The sequence below is a fragment of the Humulus lupulus genome, chromosome X, assembly GCF_963169125.1.
Source record: "Humulus lupulus chromosome X, drHumLupu1.1, whole genome shotgun sequence".
Lineage (NCBI taxonomy): Eukaryota > Viridiplantae > Streptophyta > Magnoliopsida > Rosales > Cannabaceae > Humulus > Humulus lupulus.
The window spans coordinates 46,337,163-46,349,550 of record NC_084802.1 but is presented as its reverse complement, the minus strand read 5'-3'; the positions used below and the strand labels follow the sequence as shown (position 1 = coordinate 46,349,550).

The 12,388-nt window shown below is 38.0% G+C and overlaps 1 protein-coding gene across 1 annotated transcript; it reads right to left on the bottom strand.

Annotated features, from left to right (window-relative positions):
• Positions 1 to 4,736: 4,736 nt before the first annotated feature.
• Positions 4,737 to 11,596, bottom strand: LOC133805780 (uncharacterized). The gene is made up of 6 exons (XM_062243935.1): positions 11,521 to 11,596; positions 10,426 to 10,991; positions 9,968 to 10,073; positions 9,399 to 9,496; positions 8,903 to 8,984; positions 4,737 to 4,802 (listed from the first exon to the last, which is right to left on the bottom strand). The coding sequence occupies exons 1-6, from the start codon at positions 11,527 to 11,529 to the stop codon at positions 4,737 to 4,739; spliced, it is 927 nt and encodes a 308-aa protein (XP_062099919.1). The 5' UTR covers positions 11,530 to 11,596.
• Between the last annotated feature and the right edge of the window lie 792 nt (positions 11,597 to 12,388).

Genomic DNA, 12,388 nt, shown 5'->3' with positions numbered 1-12,388 from the left:
TCTAGCACATGGATCCAGCCCAAAAATAGCTTCAAATTTTGATAATTCAAGCACATGGATTCAGCCCAAAAAATAACAAGGTGTTTTTTGTTTTTTTCTCTTTTCAAATGACAGCAATCACCAATTGAGTGCTTTCACTAGATCTGGTACATCTCAGCTGAACTCTGTATCGCAGCCCTTTGAGTTTGTCTTCTCTGTCTTTTATTTTTTATTTCAGGGTTTGTTTTTAACTTTAAGAGACGTGTTTAGTTAGAAGTAATGCTACTTGAGGCTAGGCGACAACTCAATACTTATAGTTTGTATTCAAAGAGAACACGCAAAACCAAGTGTAACTGACTTGTTTGCATTCTCTTTCAGCTTCTGCTAAAGGCCCACTAAATTTTGCACCTTCCTCCAAAGAAATAATAATTAGATATGACCATGTTTGTCTTCTGCCCTTTCTCTCTTTTAACTACGTCTTTTTATGCTTTATTGTGGAAGATAATAAAATTCTACAAGAAACAAATTTCATCAGTCAAATTCTAATTCTTAAAAAAAAAAGACATTTTTTGTGGGCGAATTTATTTGTAAAAGTCTATAAAGCTCGATATTAGTTGGGCTAGCTATATGATTGGGAAGCATGTAATTAAGACTAATTCTTTTTTTTTTTACATCTCACAGTTACTAATAGATATTGTAGCGTCTAATCCTTCTAGTTTTTGGTGATAACTGAGAAAAGACGGCCAAGATGACCTATCTACCTACCGCAGAAATCGACAAGTCATGGCTTTTTTTTTTCTTCCTTGAAATAAGCACTCATTCATGATTCATGATTTGACTAAATCTTCTCCGATGTGTATGTGATAATTCTTGGGACGACGTAGATTTTTTTTACCAACTGTAAAATTTCTTTGCTACAAAGACCAATGGAAGAAGCATGTCCAAATATTACTTAGATTTTCTAGCTACTTTTGCTTTTTTCACAGGAGAAGAAGGTTAAAGACTTAAAGCAACCCATGTTATGTATGTTTTTCCAAATGAGACATACACAGATGCTGTTATTCAACTTCGATACAGCTACTTTAAACTTAAGATCACCCTTTTAACCCAATGTTCCTTTTAGTTTTTATGTAGTATTTTTAAAAAAAGAGATACTGTTAACTATCCTAGGCAATACTAGACACCTAGCTAGGTGCTATATCGTATAACGATGTTTTTTAGTTTATGTATAAAGTTTGTCCTTTAGCCTTAAGAATCGCAACTAAATATTCTTTAATTCAAACCCACCAATATGGACTTGCCTTTCTTTTCTTTCTTTCTTTTTTGTCCTTTGTTTTTTTTTAATTAAGAGTATTACTATTAATAGTTTTTATATTTATAGTATTTTAAGTATAAAATGAGCCTATCAAGTTTTTTATTTTATTTTTTATTTTCTAAGGTCTTCTCATTTTGTACCAAAGGTTGTGGTACATACACTATGTATATGTATAATTTCTTGTTGTGGGGGGTCAAAGTTTGAAGTATTGATAGTCAGCTTTTATGGCCTGTGTCAACATGTCCATGTGGAGCTGTAAATGTGGGCCGCCCGGACCAGCCCGACCCACATTTTTCGTGCCTCCAGTAAATTCGGGTCGGGCCAGGCCCGGCCCACATTCAATTCGTGTCGTGCTCGTGCCGACCCATTTTTGAAAGAGTAGGCCCAGCACGGCCCATGGGCCCGGCCCATGTCATGCCGTGCTCGTACCGTGTCGGGCAGGCCCACTTTCCTTATTCGGACCGGCCCACTTTTTATATTCGGGCCCAAATCTTGGCCCACTTTTACGCCCACTTTTTTTTTGCTAAAAAAATGTGAGGATGGAGAATTGAACCCCCCACCTCCTCTTTAACCATCAATGAACTTACCACCACACCAAATACATTTCTTTGTTTAAATTATAATTTTAGATATTGTTATGTACTTTTTAACAATATTTTACACAAAATTATATCAAAGATAATTATTAGAATTTTAATACCTACTAATAAATGCTAAAAATTTAACTAACAATCTTAAAATAAATTAATATAATTATAAAAATATAAACATTGAAAAAATAAGACATATATTATCATTTTAATTTATTAATTATTGACAAATAAAAATTTATTATGATTACTAATGTCAAAATATCGGATTTTTTATCGTGTCGTGCTTTCGGGCTAGTTTGTTCGTGCTTTCGTGTCGTGCCTTTGGGCTTGTCGTGCCGTGTCGTGCTAAGTCCGTGTCGTGTCGTGCCTGGCCCAAGCCCATATTTTTTCGTGCCGTGTCGTGCTCGTGCCGATTTCGTGCCGTGCTCAAAAACCCGGCCCGTATTTAGAGCTCTATGTCCATGTTTGAAAAAAGGAAAAGAAAGAAGAAGAAATGACAAACCCATTTTACCTTGACGTATGGTAATAAAATATATTTATACCAAATATTGGTGTGACACGTAATATAAGTAAGTAACGTTGTTTCTTTCCCCAAAAAATAAATTAATAAATAGGGTTTGCAATTGTCTGAATAATATGATTGAAAGTGGAAATTTCAAAGAAAAAAAAATGATTGAAAAGAGTTGGTTTTAGTAGTAGAGATCAGGAAAAAGTGTCCAAGAATAAACCTTATTATGTTGTGGCCAGAAATGCTCGTCAGGAAACGTTTGGGAAAGTGAAAATTGATGTAAAATAGATATATAATCAAAATACAAAGAAAAATTAAAAGGAAAAAAAATACCTCTGATGTTTTTTTATAATATATATTGGACAATTATTCCATTCCTTAGATCATTACGAATGACTTAGTCCCTCAGTTAGTTTGAGCATTGGATTAATTTGTTTGTAATTGTAGACAACCTGATTTCAATGAGGAGACTTTAAATTACCCAAATGTCCCTTTTAACCTTCTATGTATCGATTATCGTTTCCATTCTCATTTTAATGTTTTTTTGAAAACTCAAAAGAAACGTTTATTCTCTTTTTGGAGTATTTCCTTCTAATGAGGGTTTGGCAAGAGAAATCGAAAAATTTCTGCCATAGTCGTTCAATTTGGCTGGTTTCGTTGGTTGTAGAAGTCGACTAGCAAAATATATTTTGATTTTACGTCGTTGGTTGTGGGCTGTCGATTCGTTTGATACTTGGTTTTGACGTCCCATTTCGAGGGTGGTCGTTTCTTCGTGACGCCTACTGGTGGAGGTATCATTTTCGTTCGACGCTGTGAGGTCAATGTAGCATAGTCAATCGTCGGTCATTGTTCGAGAAGTTTCTGGTATTGAGAAGTTTAATTCACACCGAAAAAAATAATAGATTAGTTCAAGTTTTTTTTTACTTTCTGCTATAATATTATTACTTATTACTTATTTCAAAAGAGAAATTTGATTAATCATGCTTATATTAGCTTAATAATTAAAATTTGAACAAAAGTTAACTACCATATGAAACCAATGCTCATCTTTCATTTAATACCAAAAATACCCTTCTCATAACATATTTCCTCTCTATTCTCCCTCTTCCTCTCTACCTCTCTTCACCATACATTCTTCTCTCACTCTCTCTTCACCATAAGTTCTACACACAAGATTTCCATACTAAAATCTTGCAAGAAAGATACACATTCGGACATTGAGGATTGTTTGAGGAGAAACACTAAGCTTTGTGTTATTTTTGCTCATAGTGAAGAGATTAAATGGGTAAGTGATTTTCTTTGATCCTTGTTGTTGTTGGTTGTTTTTATGGTTTAGATTGTTGTTTAGATGTTGGATCTGTAGTTTGTTGGTATTTTTTGCTGTTTTTTGGGTGAAAATCGTGTTCTATGAAAATCTGCGTTTTTTTTGGGTTCCCTGAGTTTTTTCTAAAATGCCTGATAGTGTCCGATAGATGCCCGATATGGGCACGATAGTTGTTGAGTTTCAAGGTTAGGGACGAAGTTCCGATGGCAACCCGATGGTTGCTCGATAATTTTGGTTACCCGATGGTCATAAAGGTCCGATGGCTACCCGATGGTTGCCCAATTATTAGTTTGAATCTATACGCCCTTTAAGTACGATAATGGATCGATAATAGTCCGATATATGCCCGATTTTTGTTTTTAAGCTACTGCGGACCTAATAGTACGATGGTACACGATGGTACCCGATACTGGCCTGATATTAGTGTTTTAAGTGATCAAAAACATAAATAAACCATTGCCCGATACCGCCCGATATGGCCCGATACTGGTACGATGATAAAAAATGTCGAACTAAATTTCGACATTTTGTTGCCATTTACTGATTTTTTTTTCTTTGTACATGATAGGGTCAACTTTGTTCGCGTACTTGATGTATAATGGTGTTTGGGAGCGTGAAGGTAGAGATTGGGTTTTTAATGGAGCCGAAAATTTAACGTTCGAGTTGGAGAAGAACATAACTTACTCACAACTTGTTGAACTTTTGTACTCAGAGCTGGAGGTTGACAAAGTGCAGTATGACCTGAAATTAGAAGTGAATTATAAGTACATGAAAGGGATAATGTATCGGCCTGAACTTATAAGGAATGACAAGGGTGTAAGCTTATATTTGTCAATGCTTTTGAAGAAGCCAGATGAATTTGTTCCCCTTTTTGTGACTTTGGTGGAGAAGATATCATTGTTGATCGTAATCCTCGACCAAGTACTGTTAAGGATACTCGTAATGAGGTTGGGACTTATGTTCCAGAAACAAATCCGGAGGTGCTGGTAGCCACTGCTGTACCTGAATCAAACCCTTTCATACCGACAGTTGATCATGTAGCACAGATGCCATTTCATGATGATTTTCCTGATTGTCCTGACCCTGAAGATGATTTTGATTGCAATGATGATGTAAGAGACAACCAAGAAACAGAGGTCCGTTCTCAAGCTTTGAGCTTGAGTCCATTGTCGTACCAAATACCGAGGCAAACAACATGTAGAAGTAGACCCCGTAGAGAAGATCGCCAAACACCTGGTACTAGTAGTAGTCGTCCAGACGGAACAAATGATGCTAGAGAATTTAGTGATCCACTCTCTTCTTCGACATATTATAGTAAATTCAAAGCTCAGATGTTTACAAGAGAAGACATTGAGGATAATAGTCACTATATATCTATGGGTGGCACATTGGGCGGGGAGATTCATTTAGGAAAGTTTTTCAGAGACAAGGAACATTTAAAGAAGGTTGCTGGCTTGTTTGCAATGAAGAAGGGATTTGACTTTATAGTTAAGACGTCTGGTACTGATGTTTGGTACATTATATGCAAGGATCCTGATTGTGGGTGGAGGTTAAGAGGGAAGAAGAAACAACTTTCTAACATGTTCGAGGTGACAGCATTTGAAAATGTACACACATGTTCCCTCAATGTTCGAAAAAAAGATAACCGTCAAGCATCACCTTTGGTAGTTGCCGAACTGGTCAAGGATAAATTCTCAGTTAATGGTTCAGATTATTTAGCCTCCAAAATAAGAGAAGATATGAAGAATTCTTTCAGGATCGAAATGAGTTATGAGAAGGCTTGGAGATGCAGAGAGAAGGCACTCCACATAGGGGTACGCCTGAAGCTTCATATTCGAAGTTACCTGGGTACTTGCACATGCTGCAGTTGAACAATCCCGATTCCATTATTGATTTCAAGGTAGACGAGGATCGCTTCAAGTATTGCTTTTTTTCTCTAGGTGCTTGTAGGCGGGGATTCAAGTTTTGTCGACCTGTTATATGTATTGATGGGTCCTTCTTGAAAACTAGGTATGGTGGCCAAATGTTGTGTGCCGTGGCATTGGATTCAGACAGCCACATATTTCCGATTGCTTTTGCAATAGTTGACAGTGAGAACCACGACTCTTGGACCTATTTCATGAGGAAGTTGAAACAAGCGATTGGTGATGTTGAGAACTTAGCATTCGTATCGGATAGGCATCAAAGCATTGTTCATGCTTTGGAACTTGTCTTCCCTGATGCACCCCACGGCGCATGCTACCACCACATTATTATGAACGTGGCTAGCAAGTTCAAGACTGATTGCTTCACGGATCATATTTACAGTTGTGCATACTCGTATAAGAAGACAGATTTTGAAAGAGAATTTGAGAAGATAAAAACAATGGATGTTCGAGTTGCACTATATCTTGAGGGCATTGGATTTGAAAGATGGGTTCGTGCGTACTTTCCAGGGGACCGTTACAATGTAATGACAAGTAATTGGGCTGAAAGTTTCAATAGCAAAACTAAGGACGCAAGAGCCTTCCCGATCACTGCATTTGTTGAATTCATCAGGTTTACTATTCAAACATGGTTTGCTACTCGAAAGGAAAACGCTGAAAAGTGTAGCACGTCTCTATCGGCAGTTATGGAGGGGGACTTGTCATGTCAATTTGAGAAATCTCGGTTCTTAAGCGTCGATAGAGCTGGACCTTATACATTTAATGTCCACCCCGAAGGAACAGTTCAGAGCAGTGGTATAGTTGATTTGGAGGCACGAACATGCAGTTGCGGCCTATTCCAAATCATGAAGATTCCTTGTCCACATGCATGTGCTGCTGCTCAAGAACGAAATATTAGCATGTACGCATTGTGCTCTCAATATTACACAAGAGAGTGTTGGAAGAGCACATATGAGGGGACAATTATGCCAGTTGGTGATGAGGATGATTGGGAATTGCCTGAAGACATTAAGAACATCCAAGTTGGAGTACCGATTGAGAAGAAACCTGTAGGCCGACAGAAGAAGCAAAAGGTCGGACGAATTAGGAAAAATCGATATCCTTCTAATGGAGACAAGGTTGTGATACAACGATGTTGTAGCAAGTGTGGTGGTAAAGGGCACAACAAAGCGTCTTGCAAGTACCGAGGTTAAATTGTTTTGTTTGTATTCTAGTTGACCTATTATGTTTTATTTCTGTTTGAACTAGTAATATTTGTTATGTGCTGGATTTTGCAGGTTTTTTTTCTGTTTTTTTCTCCATTATGAAACTCTTAAATATGTAATAATCCAGTGTTGGTCCGATAGTGCACGATGCCGGTACGACAATGCACGATATCGTTTGTTGTATGATTATTTAAATGTATCTTACAATATGGTACGACGTTGCTCGATGTAGTACGATAGTTAATGTACGACATTAGGGTACGATAGTGGTACGATGGTATGGTTTCAGGACAGTTTCGTGAAATTTGTGAGACATGTGAGGGTACGATAGAGTACGATAGTGATCGATGATAGTACGATGCAAAGATTAAACACATTAAAATGTAGTAATTACAAAAAGAGCAATCAAAAAAATTATACAATTCAAAAAAATTAAGACTGTTCAACATAAGGTTCGGTAGAATAAGTCTACACACCACCTTTGCCTAAAAAGTTTCATATTATTGTCAGTTACATTATCAAATGGTAGTTGTAGAAGCTTATGTTCAATATGCTCAATTACGTAACATCCGCAATCGCCACTGCATTAGAAAATAAACAATAATTTAATAAAGTTTTGTAATTAAGAAATAATAATTAATATGTGATATTTAATAAAGTTCACTTGGATTTTGTTTGCGGTACGAATTCACGTGGAGTGAGTTTCCAATCGAAGGGTCTGACCTGGCTCTCTGATGCTGTCAACTGAGGTGCGAGTATAACGTCATGGTTCTCAAATAAACCGGACTGTCGCAAGACCGACGGGAAAATGGTACACCAGTCAACCATCAAGCTGATCAAATCGTTTTCGGAAATTGATCCAATACTGGAATCAAAGATGTTGAGCATCCACCCATTCAGGTCTGCCTCTACAGCTACCCAATGCAATTGGTCTTTCAAGAAGAGGGCAAAATAAATGAACTCCTTGTTCTGCCAACTCGGTAAGAACTGGACTGCATCACCCCTAACCAGGTCCAATATACTGTCATCCCAACTAAAGCTAGAGTAGTCAGAACCTGGAAAAGCGTCCCACCGAGCCTTCAATGATTCGGGAAAAATTGTAGGCATAACAACACAGTTCTGAGGGTACACGTTAGGATAAAATTCTAGACGCCTCCTCATGAGATGGAATGCTGCATCTAAATGCTACATTAAAGGAAAATTAAGTCAGTAACCACATTATCGTACCAAAATAAATAAACAAAAAACTATCAAACATGAATATAGTCACTATCGTACCCCAATCGTACCATAATCGTACCCTAATCGTACATGAATATATAGTAACTAAATAACAACAATAAAACCTTCTATCGTACCCATATCGTGCTAATGTCGTACCATCATCGTAACTTTATGGCAAAAACTACGGTAGTATACACCATCGTACCCACTAGCGTCCCAATGTCGTACCAGCATCGTACCATTGACAAAGTAAGTTAACATATAGAAACTAACTATTATCGTACTACCATCGTACCTATATCGTCCCACTACAAATTCTAAAATTACGATGTTAATAGTAACTACTAACAAATTATATCGTACCCATATCGTGCTAGTGTCGTACCACCATCGTACCATTGACAATATAAACAGTTTATAATTTGACACTTATAAATATCGTACTACCATCGTACACTCATCGTACCTATATCGTACCACTACATATAGAAACATTTAAATAAATTTTCAACATTTTTTAATTATGAAGTTATAGAAAACTTACAGAGTCAGAAAGCCATGTCCTCGGAGTATGCAGTTTCAGGAACCAAGCAGCATCATGTTTCCCTGAGAAGCATTCCCTCGGATATTTATTCCCAATAGTGCCAAGCAACCACTTGTGAAAGGTCATAAGTAATTTTCCATCAACAACCCTCAATGGATCCACATTCACTGCTGTCTTCGTTTTCTTATTCTTTTTCTTCATTGCAGTGTACTCATCGAACCACCTAGGCCTCTTTCTTTCTCTCCTCTTCTTCGGTGCTGGTGGAGCTATGTCTAAGAATTGTACCTCAGAATCTTCAGTATCTCCGATTACAGTAATTTGCATATCCTCTGGTGTGCGAAAAATGTGATCATCTACATCATCAGGTCTGTAATCGTTAGGGAGAATGTCTTCATCTACAGGAGACTGAGGGCCTTCTTCAGTGGACTGAGGGTGTGGATCTGGAGCTGGCCTACTAAGATCTTCCATCATTGTCATCAGCTTCTGCAATTGACCCAAGATCTCGGACTGACCTTTAATAAGGGCACTTTGTTGCCCTTCAACCTTTTCCAACCTGGCCAAAATCATAGAGTAGCCTGGTTGCTCAGCTTGGGAGGAGGTGCTGGCATGAGGTGCTGATGGGGGAACCTCAGGTGCCTCAGGTGCTGGAGGTGGTGAAACCTCCTTAAAAATATTTGCTGCTTCTGCTTGCTCAGCTAACTTTTCAGCAAGCTTTTCAGCCTGGCTCTGTAAGGCTTCCTGTGTAGGCTGTCCATCGGCACCCACCTCTAGTTCCTCTAACCCCATGTCCACATACAATGGGGCTTCATTGTCTGTAAGGGTCCTCACATACTGTTCTTTAGTAGGTCGGGCACACAGGTAGGGGTATACTGCCAACTGCTACAAAAAACAATGAATATTTAGATTGGAAAGTAAAACAATATAAAAAATAAGTAATTGTCATCGATGAACAATGGTAACCTATCGTACCCCAATCGTACCATATCGTACCCATATCATGCAAATATCGTACCAATATCGTACCCATAACATAACAATATCGTACCCGTAAGTGAGAATTACTTACTAACTATCGTACCATCATCGTACTACATCGTACCATTATCGTACCTATACAACTACTTTAATAAAGAATACAGAATACATATCGTACCCCCATCGGACCATCATCGTACCAAATCGTACCCCTTAGCCAGTTTTCAAACAGTTGACAAAAAACCACAAAATAACCCCACAATCATACTCAAATCGTACCCTATCGTATTCCTATCGTGCAATACCCATAGAATTTCATATCTAGAACAAAATATAGAACATTCAAAATATTTAAAAAGTAAAGTAAAAGCTCACCTTTTTGGAAAACAACTTAATAAGTTGCTCTTTGTGTATCTCTACTTTCTCCTTGCTCTGCCAGTTGATCATTCTTGGAATGCCTTGGCCCAATCTCACAGCATATCTAGAACAAAATATAGAACATTCAAAATATTTAAAAAGTAAAGTAAAAGCTCACCTTTTTGGAAAACAACTTAATAAGTTGCTCTTTGTGTATCTCTACTTTCTCCTTGCTCTGCCAGTTGATCATTCTTGGAATGCCTTGGCCCAATCTCACAGCATAATCCTGACCCAACTCAATGATGGACTCAAAAGCCCAATACTGTAATGCTGCAGCATACCCATAAATAGAGTACTTGGCCTCCTTTTGAGTCTTTCCTTTCTCAATCTTCTTCTGTAAATGCTTCTTTATTTCTACAAAGTCTTTTTGACAAGTTTGTAACAACTTCTGGTATGATATCTTCCCCCACGGGTACTGGAAAAAGAATTCAACGTCATCTACCATCTTCAGCATGTCAGTCCAAACCATCAACTTCTCCTCACGACCTTTCAAAACACCCTCTACTAATAAACACAAACTCATCTTGTACACATCATCAACTATTTGACAACTCTCAAAAGTTCTGCGCAGTTGCCCTATGCTCACTGGGGAATGACCATTGAAGTACTCAAGAATCAACCGATCCGAAGTGGTCTTCGCTTTAATCTCAGCTTCAGACGGTCCGGCCTCGAAATTTAAACCAGTAACTAAAGCGAACTCCAATTGGCTAAATCTACATCGTTTTTTCCCAATATAAAACTGGACTTCGTCAGTCTTCTCCCCTCTGAATTTGTGCAACAACAGCTGATGGACTAAGACACCAGAAAAATTTAATGGTTCTGCCATGAAGAACTGTTTGAAAGGGGATTCCTTCACCCTATCCAATAAACCACACTGTATAAATTTTGCTTTAATCTTTGGAAAGTACCAACTGTCGCGCCAAGTGATACGTCCCGTAAAATGTTCCTCTACTGGAACTATCAGTTGTGGAGGTCTTAAGTTCTGCATAAAACAAATAAATACCCAATTAAATAGAATAACAAAAAAAAAACATCAAATTTTATATTCTGCAATCTACTATCGAGCAACTATCGGACACTATCGCACCATATCGGACACCAATGAAAAAAAAAATAAAAACTGGAACTATAACATTATCGTTCACTATCGTACCTCACATCGTACACCATCGGATTATAACAACACAACAATTTGTTCCCAATATCGGGCACACATCGTACCCAATATCGTACCCTATCGTACCTTCATCCTCAACCTCAAGTTATCAGAAAACACAAAACTATCGTACCCCTATCGAACCACTATCGTACCCCTATCGTACAATCATCTTCAACCTGAAGTTATGAGAAAACACAAATACTATCGTACCCCTATCGACCCATTATCGTACCTCTAAAAAACCCAGAATTTTTTTTCAAAATTTTACGGTTTACCAGATTTCACACAGTCAGATTCAATAATACATACTATAACATTTTCCAATGGAAAAGAAATTGAAAAAAACACATACCCTAGACATTTTTGCGTAATGGGGTGTCGGTTTTTCTTCGGGGTTTGAGTTTTCCTTCGTCTTCGTCTCCGGTGAGGCTTGGTCTCCGGTGGTCTGGGTTTTCCTTCGTCGGGTGGTGGGGGTTTTTCAGACCGTCGGGTGAGGGTGGGTGAGGGAGAGAGATGCGTCGGGTGAGGGTAGTTATGGGTTGCTCGATGGTTTTGTGGGAGTGAAGTTTTGGCAGAGAGAGGGAACGGGAAATGGGCAGGGGAAAAGTTACAGTTTTTATTTATGTTTTTATCACTATCGTGTACCATCGTGTACTATCGTGTACCATCGTACGATCGGGCATGTATCGGGCACGTATAGGTACCATCGTGTACCATCGTACTATTAGGTCCGCAGTAACTTAATACCAACAATCGGGCATATATCGGACTACTATCGTACTTAAAGGGCGTATATATTCAAAATAATTATCGGGCAACCATCGGGTAGCCATCAGACCTGAATGACCATCGGGTAACAAAACATATCGAGTAACCATCGGGTTGCCATCGGACCTTCACCCTTAACCTTGAAACTCAACAACTATCGTGCCCAAATCGGGCCTCTATCGGACACTATCGGGCTTTTAATCAAGGAACAAAAAAAAAACGCAGATTTTCACAGAACAAGATTTTCACCCAAAAAACAGCAAAAAATACCAACAAACTACAGATCCAACATCTAAACAGCATTCTAAATCATAAAAACAATCAACTACAACAAGAATCAAAGAAAATCACTTACCCATGTGTATCTTTCTTGCAAGATTTTAGAAAGGAAAGGTATGAGATTTTGTTATGAGAGGGGTATTTTTGGTATTAAATGAAAGATGAGCATTGGT

Excerpts from the sequence above, each read along its gene's own strand:
- LOC133805780 (XM_062243935.1), bottom strand. Across the intron at positions 8,985-9,398 it reads CCATTGTATGTGGACATGGG|ACCTGATGATGTAGATGATC; the intron begins GTTAGAGGAACT and ends TAACGATTACAG. Across the intron at positions 4,803-8,902 it reads GAGATACTGAAGATTCTGAG|GGTCAGGACAATCAGGAAAA; the intron begins GTACAATTCTTA and ends AATCATCTTCAG.